At 43.4% G+C, this 21,288-nt stretch overlaps 1 protein-coding gene across 1 annotated transcript; it reads left to right on the forward strand.

Moving 5' to 3' along the window:
- Positions 1-1,329: 1,329 nt before the first annotated feature.
- Positions 1,330-18,437, forward strand: LOC115619196 (protein fem-1 homolog C-like). Its single transcript, XM_030511239.2, has 2 exons — positions 1,330-1,873; positions 17,128-18,437. The coding sequence occupies exons 1-2, from the start codon at positions 1,330-1,332 to the stop codon at positions 18,435-18,437; spliced, it is 1,854 nt and encodes a 617-aa protein (XP_030367099.1).
- The last annotated feature ends 2,851 nt before the right edge of the window (positions 18,438-21,288 follow it).

Genomic DNA, 21,288 nt, shown 5'->3' on the forward strand with positions numbered 1-21,288 from the left:
GGAGGACCGTGCAGGAGGGGCTGGCCGGCTAGCTCACTCTAGCGGACAGCTACCGCATCGCCACCGCCCGCCAACGCCACCCTGCTCTCAACGTAATTTGAACGGCGGCGTAGTCCCACCTCCCGCCCTGCTCCGAGTGGCTGGAAGTGCTCAGGCGTGTTTCTCATTGGGCCTGGCGGCAACCGGGATATACTTCGTAGATTCTGCCCTGCCCAGGTGTAGGGTTGATGGTAGAGGTTAGTTATTGTGCGTACTGGTCATGGACGGAGTGCGGGAGCCGGCGGGCGTTTCCGTGTGAGAGTGGTGTCCTGGGAAGGTAGCTTGCACCCTTGGGTCCTTCCTCACCGATATCTTCTCTGTGGGCGGTGTCGCCGCCGCCTCTCCGGCTCCGGGCAGGGGGTGGAGGCCGTCCTCGTCTCAGCGGTCGTGTAGGGAGCCACTCTGAGGGAGCTGGGAAGGGGGTTTTGGGGACCCTGGGGTGGTATGGAGGGGTTGCCCAGAGGTGGGGGGCGGGTGGTTATTGGACTAGAGGCGGAAAAGATGGGGGCGATCTGAAGGGCAGCATCGGGGGTAATCTGGGGTGTGGGGGGTGTGGGTGGTGGTAGGCGGCTTTGGGGTGGGAGGCAAATATAATGTGATCTTGAAGAGGAAGATTTGGGGGGGGGGGTTGGGCAGGCCGAGGGTGGTTGTGGTGGAAGGGCGAGTTCAGGCACTAAATCAGACGACTGTGGTAAGGACGTATTTTATCTTTCCGGTCAGGCTCTGAATTTGCTCCTTTGCCAGTAGAGTGGAGGTAGCACGGGGCTACGTGTGTCTGTGAGCATGGAGCTCCGCAGAGGACCTGAGGGGATGGGGGGGGTAATAGTTCTTTGCTTAGGCTGCACTTAAAAGCAGAAGTTGATAAGAGTGTACGGTTTGTTATGTTGTGAGGGGAAAGTGTTTACTTGCGAATAGTATGGATAGCACATTGCTAGGATCCAGCTTCTTTCCTTGAGGAGCACTGTCCTCCTGTGCAGTCCAGGAAAGCCCCATGGAAGGCAGCTGGATGTTGGTGCTCCACAACCAGTGGTTTGAGTATAGCTGTCAAAAAAATGTATATACTTATTTGAGGAGTAGAAGGTAAAAACATTCAGAATTCTTTTCTTTTGCAGAGTTATCAAGTGCAGCCTGTGCTTTGTCAGGACCTTGTTCAATCTCGGTGTTATCCCCTATGCCTGATCTGAGAAAAAGTTGGGGATGCTCTGTTTGGGCTGTGTGTTTCTAATAAGCTTTTGTTTGTGACTCTGAAAAAGGCAGGTGTGTATCCTTCAAGAAACAGAGGTAGACTAAATGGATCTAAAGACAGCAGTGTTCAATGCAGCTCGTGATGGCAAGCTGCGACTCCTTTCCAAGTTACTGGCAAGCAAAACCAGAGAAGAGGTGGCCTTACTAATGTCAGAAAAAACCAATGGTGCCACACCACTTTTGATGGCAGCCCGTTACGGGCACATTGACATGGTGGAATACTTGTTGGACTATTGTTCTGCTTCCATAGAAATTGGTGGTTCAGTTAATTTTGATGGTGAGACCATTGAGGGAGCTCCGCCATTATGGGCAGCATCAGCTGCTGGCCACTTGAAGGTGGTTCAGTGTCTGTTAGATCATGGTGCATCTGTCAACAACACAACTCTAACAAATTCAACTCCACTTAGAGCTGCCTGTTTTGATGGTCACCTGGAAATAGTAAAATATCTTGTGGAACACAAAGCAGACTTGGAAGTGTCAAACCGTCATGGGCATACATGTTTGATGATTTCATGTTACAAAGGTCACAAAGAGATTGCTCAGTATTTACTTGAAAAAGGAGCTGATGTTAACAGAAAAAGTGTTAAAGGTAAGTTCATAATTTAATTTTTCCTTCTAGTAAATAGGAGTGAAGTTACTCATGTACTTGAGGAGACTGACATCCAAAAATATTCCACTAGTCTCATACAGTAAATTTTTTTTCCAGTAAGAGGTGAAGTGTATTTAGCTATATTTTTGCAAGTTTTTTCAGCATGCTAATTTAATACTGACTATAAAATGTAATTAAAAATTGATACATTTTAATATAAAGTCTTTGGATTTATGCATGTGCAAAAAGCAAATTGATTTGCTGAGAACTATTGTAGCAGGTTTGTGTAGTAATAAATATATGAGCATATATTGTGTAAAACTTGGGGTGTATTTCATGCTGTTTCTTAACAAACCAAAAATGCAGTACATAAAATTCACCTGTGCCACTAAGACTAGAATAGGGAAAGATAGATAAAGGAGAATTTTTTTTTTTTTCTACATTGGAAATGAATAATCACTTTGCTTTTTACTCCTCCTTTCCCTCAAATTCTTGAATCCTTTTGGACCTTTCTTTCCAGTGTTAGTAAACAAAAATGTATTTTAGAATTAAGGAAATGAAGGTTCACGTGCCTGTGATCACAACAGGAAGACTTCCAGTGGTGCACAGATCATGAAGAACATCTGTTTGCCTCTCTTTACAATTATCCTGACACATTGTTCAAAGCAAAGACTTACGTCCTTTTTCCTGTGATCATATTTATGTGGACCTCTTATTCTAATTGCTGTCTTTTGTTACATCTGAAACTTGTATGTGAATATGATATTGGCCTAAAAAGCATATTGATTATTGCAGGTTATGGTTAACTTTTCGGCTCATTGTCCTGGGTTCAGCAGTAGCAGTCATTTTTTCCTCCTCCTTAGTAGTTGGTGAAGTGCTCTGTTGTCGACTTTAGTCTGGGAACAGTGCTGATAACACACCGATGTTTTTAGTTGTTGCTAAGTAATGTTTACTCCGATCAAGGACTTGTTCAGTCTCATGCTCTGCTAGGGAGGAGGGGAAGCCGGGAGGAAGCAGAGACAGGACACCTGGCCCAAAGTAGCCAAAGGGGTATTCCATACCATGGCACGTCATGCCCAGTATAGAAACTGGGGGGAGTTACCTGGAAGGCCCAGATCACTGCTCGGGTCAGGCTGCGTATCAGTCGGTGGGTGGTGAGCAATTGTATTGGGCATCACTTGTGTTTATTGTTTTCTTTTCCTTTTCCCCTTTTAGTTTTATATTCTCTCCCCTTGTTATTTCTCTTATCATTATTGTTGTTGGTGGTAGCAGTAGTGGTTTTGTATTATACCTTAGTTACTGGACTGTTCTTATCTCAACCTGTGGGAGTTAGATTCTTCCGATTCCCCTCCCCATCCCTCCGGGAGCGGGAGGAGGAAGAAGGGGGGGAGTGAGCGAACGGCTGCGTGGTTCTGAGTTTCCGGCTGGGCTTAAACCATGACAGTTCTTTTTGGCGCCCAATGTGGGGCACGAAGGATTGAGATAACGGCAGATCTGACCAGAGTGTGTCTAATTATATTTGTGATAAGCATTCATTGTTTCAGATTAGTAGTCACTCATCACAGTGCTGATTTATTTGCTCTCAGAGTTGTTGTGCTTGGCCTCAGAGTTTCAGCATGTCATACCTTACTTGCAGCCAGTATTTGCTGTTTTAGTGTTTATCGGCTGGGGAGCCTGGGCTAAGGTTCTTGTTTCACTGTACTTCATGGTAATGACTTGTAATACAATAGACTCATTGATCATGAAACTGGTCTGGCTTGCGTTCCCAGCGTAGTCATCACCTCTATACTTTGGGAGGCATGTAATGGAAATTTTAGCAATTACACATCATTTTTTTTTTTTCCTCCTCGGGGGGTCAACCTATGAAGGAGACATTCCCTTACACTCCCCGCTCCCCCACCAGGCTATTTACAGCAGCATTTGAGAGTTCTAAAGGTTTTGAGTATCCTTTCGATACCCTTGAGACCTGCCTGCTGCTTTTGCTGGGAATCAGCATGTTGTTGCAAAGAGTGCATGTGCTTTACCCACGGCCATACCATCTTGAGAATGCCCAATCTCATCCAATCTTGGAAGCTAAGCAGGGTCAGGCTCGGGTCTTATCTAAGGTTAAACGATGATCTAAGAGGACCACCAAGAGATCTTCCCTGAGACTGGACAGTCATGAGTGGCAGGGTGTGTGGGATAGTGTGGGCAAGTATATAGTCCAGTGGGCCCCTCCGGTGCTTTGGAAATTCACCCCTGAACAAGTGCGAAATCTGGAAAAACTAGTAGAACACCTAGACAAGTTGTGCTGTTGTTCTGGCTTGGCCTATGCCTACAGAGCATCTCTGGAAAAAGATGTCTCTGGATCTGATGGCAAAGTAACAGACAACGCAGCTACTCAAACCCCAAGCGCAGCAGCTACCCCAACCCCAGCAAGAAGCACAGCAGCTACTCAAACCCTGACGAAAGACACTGCAGCCGCTCCAGCTCCAGTGACAGACACTGCAGCTGAAACAAAGGATCAATCCACGCCAGTATCAGTTGCCCCTATAAGTAAGAGGAAAAGGAAACGAAAGGCATGAAAAAAAACTTGCACAGTGAAGGAAGGTGAAGACGCAACGCATGAACTAGAGGGGGCGACATCTTAATGAGAGGAATTAGCACAGGAATCAGAGGAAGAGGTAACTTCTGGATCCCTGACCTTGACGGAGCTGCGGAATATGCAAAAAAGATTTCAGCCGTCTTCCAAATGAGCACATCATCACCTGGATGCTCCAATGCTGGGACAATGGGGCCCACGGTCATGAACTAGAAGGTAGGGAAGCCAAGCAGCTGGGATCACTTGCTAGGGAAGGGGGAATTGACAAAGCAGTTGCAAAAGAGAAACTAGCCCTCAGCCTTTGGAGGCGGCTCTTGGCAGCTTTGAAGGAAAGGTTTCCCTACAAGGATCATGGTATGTGTCACCCAGGCAAGTGGACCACGATAGAGAAAGGCCTCCAGTACCTGAGGGAATTAGCCATTCTAGAGAAGATCTATCATAGGCTGGATGCCGGGAATGCACCCATAGATCCAGATGAAGTTGAATGTAGTCAATCCATGTGGCACAAATTTACAGAGAGTGCACCATCATCATATGCCAACCCATTTGCAACAATGATCTGGAGTGAGGCAGCAGCACCAACAGCAGATCAAGTGAGTCATCAACTCCAAGAGTTGGAAGACAATCTCACCCCTTCCATCATTTCAGCTGTGGTAAATCTCCTGTCCCAGGATTTCAAGGAATTAAGAGACGATCTATCCAGCTCCCCGTGTGTACAGACCCGCATCTCAGCTATTAGAAGGCGTCCTGTTGCCCGAGAGGGAAGGTACAGGAGGTACATGCCACGGGCCACCCTATGGTTTAACCTGCAGGATCTCGGAGAAGACATGAGAAAGTGGGATGGAAAACCTACCTCAGTTCTGGAGGAACGGGTGTGTGAATTTAAGAGGAAAACAATGGTCAAGGATAATCCTCCCAAGAAAGTTGCTGCTCCAGTCTTTGGTGAGCAGCTTCCCAGGTGGGGTGGAAGAGCTGATTTTACTCCAACTCCTATGATAAGGAATTCTAATCCCTTTATACAAGAAAATGAGATAATGGCAGCCTATGAAGTTGTTTGAGCTGCTTCAGAAGTGAAGCACAGCTCCTCCTTGCAGCCTGGTTTCCCGGGCTGGGCTGGGTGTTCAAAGGCAGGGTCTCCTCTGCACATCATGCAACTGATGCTACATGGACTAAGTGGGCCGCACTAAGTACGCAACAAGCTTGAATAGGAAATCCCAGTCGTCCAGGCATTCTAGAAGTCATCATGGACTAGCCAGAGGGCAAAGATTTTGGGATGTCAGCAGGGGAGGAGGTGATGCGTGCTGAAGAGGCCCCACCATATAATAAACTGTCAGAAGGTGAGAAGCAATATGCCTTATTTACTGATGGGTCCTACCATATTGTGGGAAAGAATCAGAGATAGAAGGCAGCTGTGTGGAGTCCCCTATGACAAGTAGGCCTGCTGACCAATACCCAGCCCAACCTGAGCAACAATCCAGGTCTTCCAGGTGCCTCCCCCAGTTTATATACTGGGCATGACGTGCTGTGGGATGGAATACCTCTTTGGCTAGTTTGGGTCAGGTGTCCTGTCTCTGCTTCCTCCCAGCTTCTTGTGCCTCTCCTCACTGGCAGAGCATGAGAGACTGAAAAGTCCTTAATCAGTGTAAGCATTACTTAGCAACAACTGAAAACATAGGTGTGTTATCAGCATTGTTCTCAGACTAAACATGAAAAGCACAGCACTGCACCAGCTACTAAGAAGGAGAAAAATAACTGTTACAACTGAACCCAGGACAGGCATTTCAAAAGAAAATCAGTGTTTTATGAACACTTTTATGTAGGTGATTAATTTCATCTGTGAGGCTGCAAAAATATATACATGTGGTTTATTTTAAACATCTGAAGAAAAAATTATTTAATTTGAAGGATTGACCAGTCCATAAAGTTCAGCAGCTGAGTGGGTATTTTCAGAAAGAGATCTTTGGTATGATATCACACTGCTATCTTAGTTTAAAAATAAAAATTTAAATTTAATCAAATTTCAGGATAGCAAAACTTTCTAAGCATTTTGCAAAATTTAGAATCATAGAATCAACTAGGTTGGAAAAGACCTTTGAGTTCATCAAGTCTAACCATTACCCCAGGACTGTGAAGTCCACCACTAAACCATGTCGCTAAGGGCCTTGTCTACATGGTTTTTGAACATTTTGAGGGACAGTGATTACACTACTTCCCTGGGAAGCCCATTCCAATGCCTGACTATCCTTTTCGTAAAGAGATTTTTCCTAATATCCAGAGTAAACCTCCCTTGGCACAGCTTGAGGCTGTTTCCTCTTGTCCTGTCACTTGTTACTTGGGAAAAGAGATCAGCCACCTCCTCCCCCAATCCTCCTTTCAGGTAGTCGTAGAGAGCAATAAGGTTTCCCCTGAGCCTTCTCTTCTTCAGACTAAAAAGCCCCATTTCCCTCAGCCATTCCTCATAGGCCTTGTGCTCTATGCCCTTCACCTGCTTCGTTGCCCTTCTCTGGACCAACTCAATCTCTCGTAGTGAGGGGCCCAGAACTGAACACACTATTCGAGGTGTGGCCTCACCAGTGTCGAGTACAGGTGGATTATCACTTCCCTAGTCCTACTGGTCACACTATTTCTCATACAAGCCAGGATGCCGTTGGCCTTCTTGGCTGCCTGGGCACAAGCTGGCTCATGTTCAGCCAGCTGTCAGTCAGCACCCCCAGGTTCTTTTCTGATGACCAGCTTTCCAGCCACTCTTCCCCAAGTCTGTAGCATTGCATGGGGTTGTTGTGGCCCAAGTGCAGGACCTGGCACTTTGCCTTGTTGAACCTCATCCCACTGGCCACAACCCATCGATCCAGCCTGTCCAGATCCCTCTGCAGAGCCTTCCTATCCTCCAGCATATCTACACTCCCACAAAACTAGATGTGACACCATTCACCACCATTCTTTGGCTTCTGCCATCCAGTCAGTTTTTTACTCGGCAAAGAATGCACCTATCCAGGCCATGAGCAGCCAGTTTCTCCAGGAGAATGCTGTGGGAGACAGTGTCAAATGTTTTACTAAAGTCCAAATAGTCAACGTCTACAGCCTTGCCCTCATCAACCATGCAGGTCATCTTATCGTAGGAGATCAGGTTGGTCAAGCAGGACCTGCCCTTTGTGAACCCATGCTGATTGGGCCTGATTCCCCCATTTTCCTTCCCGTGCTTTATGATCTCACTTAGGATGATCTGCTCCATGACCTTCCCTGGCACTGAGGTCAGGCTGACAGGCCTATCATTTCTGGGGTCCTCCTTCCTGACCTTTTTGTAGAGAGGCCTCATGTTGGCCAACGTCCAATCCTCTGGGACCTGCCCACTAGACCAGGACTGCTGATAAATGATGGAGAGTGGCTCGGTGATCTCCTCTGCCAGCTCCTTCAGCACTCTTGGGTGGAACCCATCTGGCCCCATAGACTTGTGTACATCTAAGTGGTGCAGGAGGTCACTAACCATTTCTTCCTGTATTATGGAGACTTTAATCAGCTCCCCATCTCTGCCATCCAACTCGGAGAACTGAGTACCCTGAGGATGGCTGGTGTGACTATTAAAGACAGAGGCAAAGGTGACATTGAGTACCTCAGTCTTTTCCTCATCCTCAGTCACTAGGTTTCCCCCGGTATCCAGTAAAGGACGGAGGTTCTCCTTGGCCCTCCTTTTATTGCTAATATATTTGTAAAAATATTTTTTGTTATCTTTTATGGCAGTGGCCAGATTTAGTTCCAGATGTGCCTTTGCCTTTCTAATTTTCTCCCTGCATAACCTAAGAACATCCTTGTGCTCCTCAAGGGTGACAGCCCCTTCTTCCACAGGTGATAGATTCTCTTTTTTTTTCCTGAGTTCCTGCAATATCTCCCTGTTCAGCCAGGCTGGTCTTATTCCCCGCTGGTTCAACTTTCGGAACATGGGGACTGCCTGATCCTGCACCTTGAAGATTTCATTCTTGAAGAGTGTCCAGCCTTCCTGGATCCCTGTTGTGGTTTAAACCCAGGCAGCAACTAAGTACCATGCAGCCACTCACTCACCCCCCTCCTTTCCCCCTCCCTGGGCAGGATGGGGAGGAGAATCGAAAGAATGTAAAACCTGCGGGTTGAGATAAGAACAGTTTAATAACTAAAGTACAATATAATACTAACACTACTACTAATAATAATGATAAGGGAAATAACAAGGGGAGATAATATAAAACTTAGAGGGGAAAGGAAAAAAACCCAATAAACACAAGAGATGCACAGTACAATTGCTCGCCACCCACTGACCGATACACAGCCTATCCCCAAGCAGTGATCGGTGCCTTCTGGCTAACTCCCCCCACTTTATATAGTGAGCATATAACATGCTCACTATGGAATACCCCTTTGGCTAGTTTGGGTCAGGTGTCCTGTCTCTGCTCCCTCCTGGCTTCTTGTGCCCCTCCTCACTGGCAGAGCATGAGAGGCTGAAAAGTCCTTGATCACAGTAAGTGCTACTGAGTAACAACTGAAACATTGGTGTATTATCTTCATTATTCTCACACTAAAGCCAAAGCACAGCCCTGTACCAGCTACTAGGAAGAAAATTAACTCTATCCCAGCCAAAACCAGGACAACCCCTTTGTCCTTCTGTACTGTTCCCCTAGGCATTCTGCTGATCAGCGTCCTAAACAGGCCAAAGTCAGCCCTCCGGAAGTCTAAGATGGAGGTTTTGTTGACCTTCTTGCTGACTTCTCCAAGGATCAAAAATTCTATCTTTTCGTGATTGCTTTGCCCAAGATGGCCTCCAACCATCACATCTCCCACCAGTGTTTCTCTGTTTGCGAACAGCAAATCTAGCTGGGAGTCTCCCCTAGTTGGCTCACTCACCAGTTGGGTCAGGAAGCTGTCTTCCACACCCTCCAAGAACCTTCTGGATAGATTTTTTTTTTTAGGAAGTGGGTGTAGTTAATATTCTTTCCTCCACATGTCACAAGCTTCCAGCCTATTTTGAGAATAATTTGCCTCTGACATAGAAAGACATAACTTCATTAGACACACTTTCCTAGATGAGTGGTAAGACTGGATAGTTAGGGAATTAGTTCTGTGGTACATGAAGCATTCATGTAATGTTCATACTACTCTATTAAAGTAGGAATATAATGAGGGAATGAAACTATGACATCAATTTCATTTTTTTTTTACCTAATTTGCCTTTGAGATTTGGCTTATTTCATTTTATTCTTGTATTTAGTTAGAGAACATTATTAAGTAGTACGAATAGTAGAGTTTTATATAGATATAAAGCAGTATTAACAATGCAATATACTGCAATATAACAGTACCTTCTTTAGCAGAGAAGTGCTGCGACTAGCATAATATTTCCAGTCAAATTTTATTCTTGTGCAAGAATGAGAAGTTTCTCGTCGTTGGAATCATAGAATGGCTTGGGTTGGAAAGGACGTTAGAGATCATCTAGTTCCAACCCCCCTGCCATAGGCAGGGACACCTTCCACTAGACCAGGTTGCTAAACCCCGTCCAATCTGGTCTTGAACACAGCGAGGGATGGGGCATATACAACTTCTCTGGGCAACCTGTTCCAGTGCCTCACCACCCTCACAGTAAAGAACTTCTTCCTAATATCTAATCTAAATCTCCCCTCTATCAGCTTAAAGCCATTCATCTTTGTCCTATCACTGCACGTCCTTATGAAAAAGTCCCTCTTTCACCAGCTTTCTTGTAGGCCCCCTTTAGGTACTGGAAGGTTGCTCTAAGGTCTCCCCTGAGCCTTCTCTTCTCCAGGCTGAACAAGCCCAACTCTCTCAGCCTGTCCACCTAGTTCCATGTGATTTTAGCTAGCTTCTACATGTGATCAAATTCCAGCAGATCACTTAAGAATTAAAAATGCGTTAAGAAAATTTTATGAAGTCTGCTTTGAAATAATCATCCTTAACTTAAAGAATGCTTAAAAAAATTGTCCAATATCTCTGTATATTTTTCTTAGCTGCTTATCAGAGAGAATGACTTTCAAAGGGCATTTGCTGCTTTTCAGCCTATTTCCTCTTTAATACAGTAGTAGATATAATGTCAATTTTAATATTTTACAAAAATTGGATTGACCTAACTGCAGAATTACATATATAGTATTCAGGCACTGTTTACTCCTGTCACTATAGACAATATAGTATTTTTGAAGTGGTTAATAGTTGATTTGCCATCCTTATCCAGTTGGATTTATAGGTAATGTGGAACATAGACCTTGAATTAGATAGCAAGGCTAACTGCCATGTCCTCTTAAATTCTTCCTCAAATTTAACACTTGATAATTGCTAGGTAGGTGTCTGGAATTCTCGTTAATTCTTAAGCTTGGGTTTTGTGTGTGTTTTGTTGGTTGGTGTGTTTTTTTTCTTTTTTAAGTTGGCAGCTCTATATCCATCTATGTGCCCATGTCCACTTTTAGTTTATAGAAGCTTGTATTCTTATATTTCCTTCCTGCTGGTGTTCTATCCAGTCAAACTGAAGTGAGGTGCAGCCACTAAAAATTAGTGGTGATCACTTTCCTTTATTGTTTTGTGCATTGCATGGAATAACTGTGGTCTCTAAGGTCTACTACAATATAAGTAGCTAAAAAATTACCCTACTTCTGATATGCTGTTAATAACCACTGTTTGAGTAAATAATTATACTACTAATAAAAAAGCAAATCTCTTAATGAAGGAGATCCAGGTGAAGAGAGTACTGAAAATACTTGGTGGTTTAGGAATATTTCCATGAGTTCTGCATATCTCCATTGTAAATTATAGAATCATAGAATAGTAAGTGTTGGAAAGGACCTTAAGATCATCTAGTTCCAACCCCCCTGACATGGGCAGGGACACCACGCACTAAACCATGTCACCCAAGACTCCATCCAACCTGGCCTTGAACACCGCCAGGAATGGAGCATTCACAACTTCCTTGGGCAACCGATTCCAGTGCCTCACCACCCTCACTGTAAAGAATTTCTTCCTTATCTCTAACCTAAACTTCCCCTGTTTAAGTATGAACCTGTTACCCCTTGTCCTATCAATACAGTCCCTAATGAAGAGCCCCTCCCCAACATCCTTGTAGGCCCCCTTCAGATACTGGAAGGCTGCTATGAGGTCTCCACACAGCCTTCTCTTCTCCAGGCTGAACAGCCCCAACTTTCTCAGCCTGTCTTCATATGGGAGGTGCTCCAGCCCCCTTATCATCCTTTTGGCCCTCCTCTGGACTTGTTCCAACAGTTCCATGTCCTTTTTATGTTGAGGACACCAGAACTGTCCACAATACTCCAAGTGAGGTCTCACGAGAGCAGAGGGGCAGGATCACCTCCTTCAACCTGCTGGTCATGCTTCTTTTGATGCAGCCCAGGATACGGTTGGCTTTCTGGGCTGCAAGTGCACACTGAAGCCGGCTCATGTTAAGCTTCTCGTCAACCAACACCCCCAAGTCCTTTTCTGCAGGGCTGCTCTGAATCTCTTCTCTGCCCAACCTGTAGCTGTGCCTGGGATTGCCCCCACCCAGGTGTAGGACCTTGCACTTGGCTTGGTTAAACTTCATAAGGTTGGCATTGGCCCACCTCACAAGCATGTCAAGGTCCCTCTGGATGGCATCCCTTCCCTCCAGCGTATCAACCGAACCACACAGCTTGGTGTCATTGGCAAACTTGCTGAGGGCGCATCAATCCCACTGTCCATGTCGCTGACAAAGATGTTGAACAAGACAGGTCCCAACACTGATCCCTGAGGGACACCACTCGTTACTGTTTTCCAACTGGACATTGAGCCGTTGACCACAACTCTTTGCGTGCGGCCATCCAGCCAATTCTTTATCCACCGAGTGGTCCATCTATCACATTGATGTCTCTCCAATTCAGAGAAAAGGATGTCGTGCGGGACAGTGTCAAATGCTTTGCACAAGTCCAGGTAGATGACGTCAACGAATTATTAATGTCAAATAACGAATTAAGTTAATGACATTTAAACTGTTGGTTTGTAATTGAATTTATGTAGACAATGGCTAAGCTTAATTTGTGTGAGTTTTTGCGCTATCAATGTCTGGCAATGTCTGCATGCATGTCTGGCATCTGGTAAGAGTGTAAAGGGGAAGGTTATATGTGTAATATGAATAGCTGCCATTGATCCTATTGTCAAAGCTAGCAAGATGTATATCAGTAGTTGTTAAACAATTGTAAGAACTTTGGTGTTACTGGTGCATTTTGATTTGTCTTAAAAATATTTACTTGAAAGTAGAAAATAAAGGATTGTGAATGATTGATAATATATAAAGATGAAATAGTTGTGGCCTAAGGATGACTCTTGTATTTCAACGAGTACAGTATGTTCTGTAATAAAAGATTTTTGAGAGGGTTTTTTTTATTTTTTGAATCAACCAACACCTCAAATATAACTTAAACTCTGTACAGTAATATTTCAAAATTTAAATGTTAAATATGCCCAGCTAACACAAGATTCTGACGTACATTGGTACAAGCACTTGTAGTTCTGAATCTCTTTCATCCCAGGCCATATCTAGATTGGCATTGGAATTGGCACCCACCAAAAGACCTTTCTGGTGTTTCAGAGCTCTGCTGTGAGTGAGGTAGTATGGACTTGAATGCACCCTAAACTGGCTACATTAATTGGTGGCTCAGCCTACACCCAGCTGGATCTGGTTTTGGCTTCATCACTGAGTATTCCAGAAGTGCAGATGGCCTGAAGAGCCAGTCAGTATTTACTTGTGGTTTGACAGCTATAGTTAAGTTTTAACTAGATTTTCTCCAGCACAGCAAGATGACTTTTATAATGTGTCTGTGTATCGGCAAGCTGGTTTTGTATATTTGTCTGCTTTTGATCTCTTTCTATTTTAGGATTTTAAAGGTCTCATGCTTGTCAATCTGGAGGTATGAACAGTTTTCCATAATAAAGAAGGAATTACAGTTAATAAATTACAGTTGACAAACCAAACTTTAATCCACATAAATTTGGAAAAATATCTGCTCTTGTGACTGGAAATTTTGTTGGTCTCTGTAGAAACTGTAGTGTGACCAGACCAGCTTATAGGTGAAGCTCCTATCACTGCCTTAATGCTCCCATTAGTGACAAAGGTTGCCTAGGGTATTTGAGACTGAAAATCACTTCCTATTAAGACCTGGGTTTAGTTTCATGAGTCTTGATCTAACAGATTGTTTTGGGTATCAGTTTGTGTGAGGTGTCTTCCTCAGCTTATTTTTTTGGTAAGAGCTAGTAAAACAGTTGGCTGCTACTCAGAAACATGTTGGAAAAAGAACACTTAGGAAGTTAAGCTCACTGTATATTAATAAACAATCTAATGTTTTGTGGTTTGTTTGGTTTTTTGTGTATATGTGGTTGGGGTTTTTTTATTTGTTTTGTTTGTGGGTTGTGTTTGTGGTATTTTTTTAATGTTTGGAACTTACACTCAAAAAATTGTTTGAGGCGACAAAATGTGGTCACAGCTCCTACTGTAATTGTAAAAACCTGTTAATCTTTATTCATAATCTTAAAAATAGGGTTTTGTGCACCTTTGGTATGGATTTGATTAGTGTGGTAGCTAAATTCTTATTATGCAGTGTGTTTCGATTGAGACTTGGTTTGTCTTGAATAACTACTGTTCATCCTTACTACTGTCTTTCTGCTAACTGGAATCGAGAGTGATAAGCAAGTCTTGAAATGCGTTGACAATTTTTCTTCTGATGGGCCACAAACAAGTATGAGGAAGAAGCAGCAGATTAATTTACATGTAAAGTTTCAGAAAGTGAAAGATTAGAAGAGAAAGTGAGGAAGGGATGGTTGGAATACTGTCCTGGGTTCAGCTGTAACAGTTATTTTTCTCCTTCTTAGTAGCTGGTGCATTGCTATGTTATTCATGTTTAGTCTGAGAACAACGCTGATAACACCCCAGTGTTTTAGTTGTTGCTAAGTAACGCTTACCCCGATCAAGACCTTTATCAGTCTCTCATGCTCTGCCAGTGAGGAGGGGCACAAGAAGCCGGGAGGAATACATTGATGACATTATTGTGTGGGGCGATACAGCAGAAGAATTGAGTCAGACAATGGGACTCATTTCCGGAACAACCTTATGGACACTTGGGCCAAAGAGCACGGTATTGAGTGGATATATCACATCCCCTATCATGCACCAGCCTCTGGGAAAATCAAACGGTACAATGGGCTGTTAAAAACTACACTGAGAGCAATGGGTGGTGGGACTTTCAAACACTGGGATACACATTTAGCAAAAGCCACCTGGTTGGTCAACATGAGGGGATCTGCCAACAGGGCTGGACAAGCCCAATCAGAACTTTTACGTACCGTAGAGTGGGATAAAGTTCCTGTGGTGCACCTAAAGAATTTGTTGGGGAAGACAGTCTGGGTTATTCCTGCTTCAGGTAAAGGCAAACCCACTCGTGGGGTTGCTTTTGCTCAGGGACCTGGATATACTTGGTGGGTAATGCAGGAAGATGGGGAAGTCCGATGTGTACCTCAAGGGGATTTAATTTTGGGGGAAAGCAGCCAATGAACTCAATTGTATGCTGTTGCCTGCTCTATAACACTTTTATAGCCCACCAGCTAGATATCTTCAGGTCGCCAGCAACTGACCCTGACTTCCCTCCGATCATCACCCCAACAAAGAATGAATTTTGACGAAACCAGACGAGCTCAGCAGTGACCAGACGAGTTTGGCGGTGTCATCAGCAGGCAACAACCCAACACTACACACCGTCCCTCCTGCCCTGAAAGACTATTACAAGAGATGGAGCCTGACATCATGGACTGGATGAATTCAGCAATTTTCTAGGGATTGGTCCATGGACTAGGGAATGATATCTTTCTCTTTGTGTGTGGGTGGGGATGTATATATATGTGTATATATGGGACAGGGGTGATGGTGTGTTGAGAGATGTGGGATCTGAGCATGACGCAAATGGTATGGAATAAGGGGTGGATACTGTCCTGGGTTCAGCTATAGCAGTCATTTTTCTCCTTCTTAGTAGCTGGTGCAGTGCTGTGTTTTTTAACTTTCAGCCTGGGAACAACGCTGATAACACCGATGGTTTTAGTTTTTGCTAAGTAATGTTTACTCTGACCAAGGACTTTCTCAGTCTCATGCTCTGCCAGGGAGGAGGGGAAGCCAGGAGGAAGCAGAGACAGGACACCTGACCCAAACTAGCCAAAGGGATATTCCATACCATGACACTTCATGCCCAGTATATAAACCAGAGGGAGTTACCCGGAAGGCCTAGATCACTGCGTGGGTGGGGCTGGGTATCGGTCGGCGGGTGGTGAGCAATTGTATCCTCTCCCCTTGTTATTTCCCTTATCATTATTATTATTAGTGGTAGTAGTAGCGGTTTTGTATTATACCTTAGGCTTAGTTACTGGACTGCTCTTATATCAACCCATTGGAGTTACATTCTTCCGATTCTCCTCCCCATCCCTCCGGGAGTGGGGGGAGGAAGAAGCGGGGGGGAGTGAGTGAGTGGCTGCATGGTTCCGAGTTACCGGCCTGGCTCAAACCATGACAGAGGCTGAAAAGTAGGTATGCCTGAATCCGTAGTATATATGAAAAACAAGCTTGGTTTAAACTGTGTAGTTTTGAAAACAATTAGTCACACAAGAGGTTTTATCATGGGGGGGCGGGGGGGGTGGGCAGGGAGTTATTGGTTGTCCATCTTCATGTATCCCCCAGGTAAATACTCATATATGATCTTAAGCAAAATGTTCTTCTACTCGAAGCATGGTAGTTAAATATTTAACCACGGTGTGGGTTGAAGGCATTGTTTGTGGTGGGTTTTTTCGTCGTTGTTGTGGGTTGTGTGTGTTTTGTTGTTTGGGGGTTTTTGCTTTGTTTTTGGGGGGGGGTTGGTTTTGGGTTTTTTTCTTTGTTTTGGGTTTTTGGGGTGGTTAGGTTGGGTTTTGGGGTGGGGGTGGCTTTTGGGAATCCTGAGCAAAAGGGTTCTTGTGGGACTTCAGAGTAAAGACCTAATAAAGTGCTAAGAACTGTTTGTCTGTGTTTATACATAGGCTTGACAAAATAAGCAGGTCCCTCAAAATATTCTGTCAGTCTCTGAGGCCCCAGCTGAGACGAAGGGCCTGTTGTGATGAGTTGCATTTGCCTTTGTATACAATTATTACTTTGGAACACTTTAATCAAAGGCTTTGGATGAAAGATAGAATAAGAGGTACAGCGTAGAGGTGAGCAAGGCCAATGTTGAGTTAGCACAGCTTTAATTTTTATACAGAACTTATTTGTACTTTTGATTAAGATAGTAAGGAAATTTGACAAGGTAAGATGGGAAAACAACCACTTAAGATGGCAAGCTTAAGTTTCTGTTTTATAATTGAAAGCAGATACAAAATTGCTCATGTAGCAGAGAATTCTGGTTTAAGTTTTGAGTAATGAGACATACATGTCCTTAAAATCTGTTTAATTCTTTTGGGTAATAATGTCAAGCATTTTGATTTCTATAGCTGCCCGGTAGCCTTGATGTTTTAATCTGGTCTTGAATGTTTTAACTTGTCTTTTAATCCTTTCATAGTCTGTAGATGTCAAAGCAGATTTTATTTTTATTTTTTTAACTATTAGTGTGGTGATATTTGAGCTATAATTTTATTATAATTTATGTATTTGTTTTTCTTCTTTTGATAGGAAACACTGCATTACATGACTGTGCAGAATCAGGAAGTTTAGAGATCATGAAGATGCTTCTCAAGTATTGTGCTAAGATGGAAAAGGATGGCTATGGAATGACTCCCCTTCTGTCAGCCAGTGTGACAGGCCACACAAATATTGTGGACTTTCTGACCCAACATGAACAGACCAGTAAGATAGAACGTATAAATGCTCTGGAACTTCTAGGAGCAACATTCGTGGACAAAAAGAGAGATCTGCTTGGTGCTTTGAAATACTGGAAGCAAGCTATGGAAATGAGATACAGCGATAGGACCAGTATCCTGAACAAACCTGTGCCGCAAACCCTATTTATGGCCTATGATTATGCTAAAGAGGTAAACAACTCAGAAGAGCTAGAAAATCTTATCGCAGACCCTGATGAGATGAGAATGCAAGCACTATTAATTAGAGAACGTATTCTTGGTCCTTCTCACCCGGATACATCCTACTATATTAGATATAGAGGTGCTGTCTATGCAGACTCTGGAAACTTTAAGCGATGCATCAATTTATGGAAATATGCTTTGGACATGCAGCAGAGCAATCTAGATCCACTGAGCCCTATGACAGCCAGCAGTTTACTATCATTTGCTGAACTCTTCTCCTTCATGCTGCAGGACAGGGCAAAAGGCCTGCTAGGCACTACTGTTACATTTGATGATCTCATGGGTATATTGTGCAAAAGTGTTCTTGAAATAGAGCGGGCCATGGAACAAATCCAAGTCCCTCCTGATCCAATACAGCTGAATAAAGCCCTTTCTATCATTCTGCATTTAATTTGCTTGTTGGAAAAAGTACCTTGCAGCTCAGAACAGGAGCATTTTAAGAAACAGACTATTTACAAGTTTCTCAAGCTTCAGCCTAGAGGGAAGAATAACTTCAGTCCACTTCACCTCGCTGTTGACAAGAATACTACATGTGTGGGTCGCTACCCAGTGTGCAAATTCCCCTCTCTGCAAGTTACTGCCATCCTGGTGGAATGTGGTGCTAATATAAATGTCAGAGACTCTGATAACAACAGTCCTTTACATATTGCTGCACTGAACAACCATCCAGGCATCATGAATTTTCTTATCAAGTCAGGTTCACACTTTGATGCCACAAACTCACATAAACAAACTGCTAGTGATTTGCTGGATGAGAAGAAAATAGCAAAAAACTTAATCCAGCCTATAAATCATACTACGTTGCAGTGCCTTGCTGCTCGTGTTATAGTGAATTATAACATATGCTATGCAGGACACATTCCTGAAAAGCTAGAGAAATTTGTTTTGCTCCATAGATAATAGTGTGCAGTTTGAGTGCTGTTGTCAAAGCATGACTTAGAATCATAGAATCATAGAATAGTTAATGTTGGAAAGGACCTTAAGATCATCTAGTTCCAACCCCCCTGCCATGGGCAGGGACACCTCGCACTAAACCATGTCACCCAAGACTCCATCCAACCTGTCCTTGAACACTGCCAGGGATGGAACATTCACAACTTCCTTGGGCAACCCATTCCAGTGCCTCACCACCCTCACTGTAAAGAACTTCTTCCTTATCTCTAACCTAATCTTCCCCTGTTTAAGTTTGAACCCATTACCCCTTGTCCTATCACTACAGTCCCTAAGGAAGAGTCTCTCCCCAACATCCTTGTAGGCCCCCTTCAGATACTGGAAGGCTGCTATGAGGGCTCCACACAGCCTTCTCTTCTCCAGGCTGAACAGCCCCAACTCTCTCAGCCTGTTTTCATACGGGAGGTGCTCCAGCTCCTTTATCATCCTCGTGCCCTCCTCTGGACTTGTTCCAACAGTTCCATGTCCTTTTTATGTTGAGGACACCAGAACTGTCCACAATACTCCAAGTGAGGTCTCACAAGAGCAGAGGGGCAGGATCACCTCCTTCAACCTGCTGGTCACGCTTCTTTTGATGCAGCCCAGGATATGGTTGGCTTTCTGGGCTGCGAGCGCACACTGAAGCCGGCTCATGTTAAGCTTCTCATCAACCAACACCCCCAAGTCCTTTTCTGCAGGGCTGCTCTGAATCTCTTCTCTGCCCAACCTGTAGCTGTGCCTGGGATTGCCCCCACCCAGGTGTAGGACCTTGCACCTGGTTTGGTTGAACTTCATGAGGTTGGCATCAGCCCACCTCACAAGCGTGTCAGGATCCCTCTGGATGGCATCTCTTCCCTCCAGCGTATCAACCAAACCACACAGCTTGGTGTCATCAGCAAACTTGCTGAGGGCGCACTCAATCCCACTGTCCATGTCGCCGACAAAGATGTTGAACAACATTGGTCCCAACACTGATCCCTGAGGGACACCACTCGTTACTGGTCTCCAAGTGGACATTGAGCCGTTGACCACAACTCTTTGCGTGCAGCCGTGCAGCCATCCAGCCAATTCTTTATCCACCGAGTGGTCCATCCATCAAATTGATGCCTCTCCAGTTTAGAGAGAAGGATGTTGTGCTGGACAGTGTCAAGCGCTTTGCACAAGTCCAGGTAGATGACCTCAACTGCTTAAACTTGGTGACAATGTTTTTCTTGAGCACTGTTGTGATATACCAGTATTCCCTTAGTTTGTTCTGTCTTGCTCTCACTGGTGAAAGCGTTGTTAGTATTGCATCTGCAGAGTTGGTTAACCAATATTTGAATATGCCATATATTTTGTGGATTATTTAGAAATGTAGTGCCATATTTAGACTATTAAAATTGTTTGCCAAAGGCTTGTCTATTCTGGTCTGAATTGCCTGTTAGGTGTTTAGGACTAAGTTGAATATTTTCCACTGATGTCTTTATTACAGTTGTTGTGTGGATTTTATAGAGTTGGAAGGTAATTTTTTTTGTTTTGCTTGAGCATTTCTGCTCTTACTTTATTCTCTTTCTATGGACTTGTTAAACTGTGCAAGTTGTATAGACTTATTAACATTTGCAACTACCATAAGTGCTTTTTATCTTCTCTATGCACTGACTTTAATGTGACTGTTGTGTGTGAGCAAGTTTCTATGCAGCAGTTGGCCAATTTCAACTTAAATGCACATTTTGATTTGCAGTTTTGTTTGGAGCTCTTTTTGAGAATACTGCCTTCATAGTATGACAAATTTTGGAGCTATATATCACCTTTCTGAACTGGGGTTTAACCTTATTCTAGTTTTAACTGAGGCTGCTTTCCTCTTGATCCTCTGGAAATCTGTGCTAAATTTGAGAGAAGAACATCTCTCTTGTTCTCATGGTAATCCACTTGAACTTTTAATCTGACAATTGTTCTCTCACATCATGCAGTTAGGGGAAGAGTCCTCATCATGTACAACTAACAGCTTCCCTTTTGCACTAATGTCTTCCTTGTGTTGGTTATGTGACTAGGTGTAAAGTTTGTTCAAAGTTGAACCTCAAACTATGATATACTCTAATGAGAAATAAATAGATTAAATGTATGCCGTAGTGTAAATTTACAAATCGAGTTCTTTAGCTGCAAAAGAAACTAAAACATGTTGGTGGTGTGATTCTTATCCACCCAGTCCAGAAATATAAGCATCATTAGTACCATTATAACATAGTAAAAGGCTGTATGCCAGAGTAGTAGAAATTCTATAGCAGTGTCTCCTTCAGTTTAAGTATCTTTATAAATGCATGTTTTTCTATCTCTATTATGTCAGCTGTACTTAAAGAAAAAGCAGAAGTTCTGTTATGTATATATAGCTCCTAATTAAACTTACTTATTTTTATAATGTTTGCATAATTAACTTTTACAACAGAAAGGGCTCTTTTGACTTGATAAGAAATCTATAAAAGAATTTCATAAAGGAGAGTGAGATTCAGGTATTTAATATAATTCAGCACTTTACTGTTGATTAATAGTAGAAATTGTTATGGCACATTAGTACTGCAGATGTCTAAGTGAAATTAATTTGTGTTGTGTAGAATACAGTTTACCTGCAAATTTAGTATTCTAGCATATTGGATATTGTTGACTTGATGTTTCATTTCAGTGATGGGCAGTAAATGGGTTTCTTGCTCTAGAAACTCAACAAGGTGTTGGCGATAGAGGTGTTAAAAGCCAAAGGAAGTAGATTAAAAAAAAAATATTTAGGAGGGCTTTTTAGAATTTTATGTTGGAGATTTTGGTTTTTGGTTTTTTGGGGTTTTTTGTGAAT

This window comes from Strigops habroptila, chromosome W, assembly GCF_004027225.2.
Source record: "Strigops habroptila isolate Jane chromosome W, bStrHab1.2.pri, whole genome shotgun sequence".
NCBI lineage: Eukaryota > Metazoa > Chordata > Aves > Psittaciformes > Psittacidae > Strigops > Strigops habroptila.

Excerpts from the sequence above, each read along its gene's own strand:
- LOC115619196 (XM_030511239.2), top strand. The coding sequence starts at position 1,330 with ATGGATCTAAAGACAGCAGTGTTCAATGCAGCTCGTGATGGCAAGCTG. Across the intron at positions 1,874-17,127 it reads TAACAGAAAAAGTGTTAAAG|GAAACACTGCATTACATGAC; the intron begins GTAAGTTCATAA and ends TTCTTTTGATAG.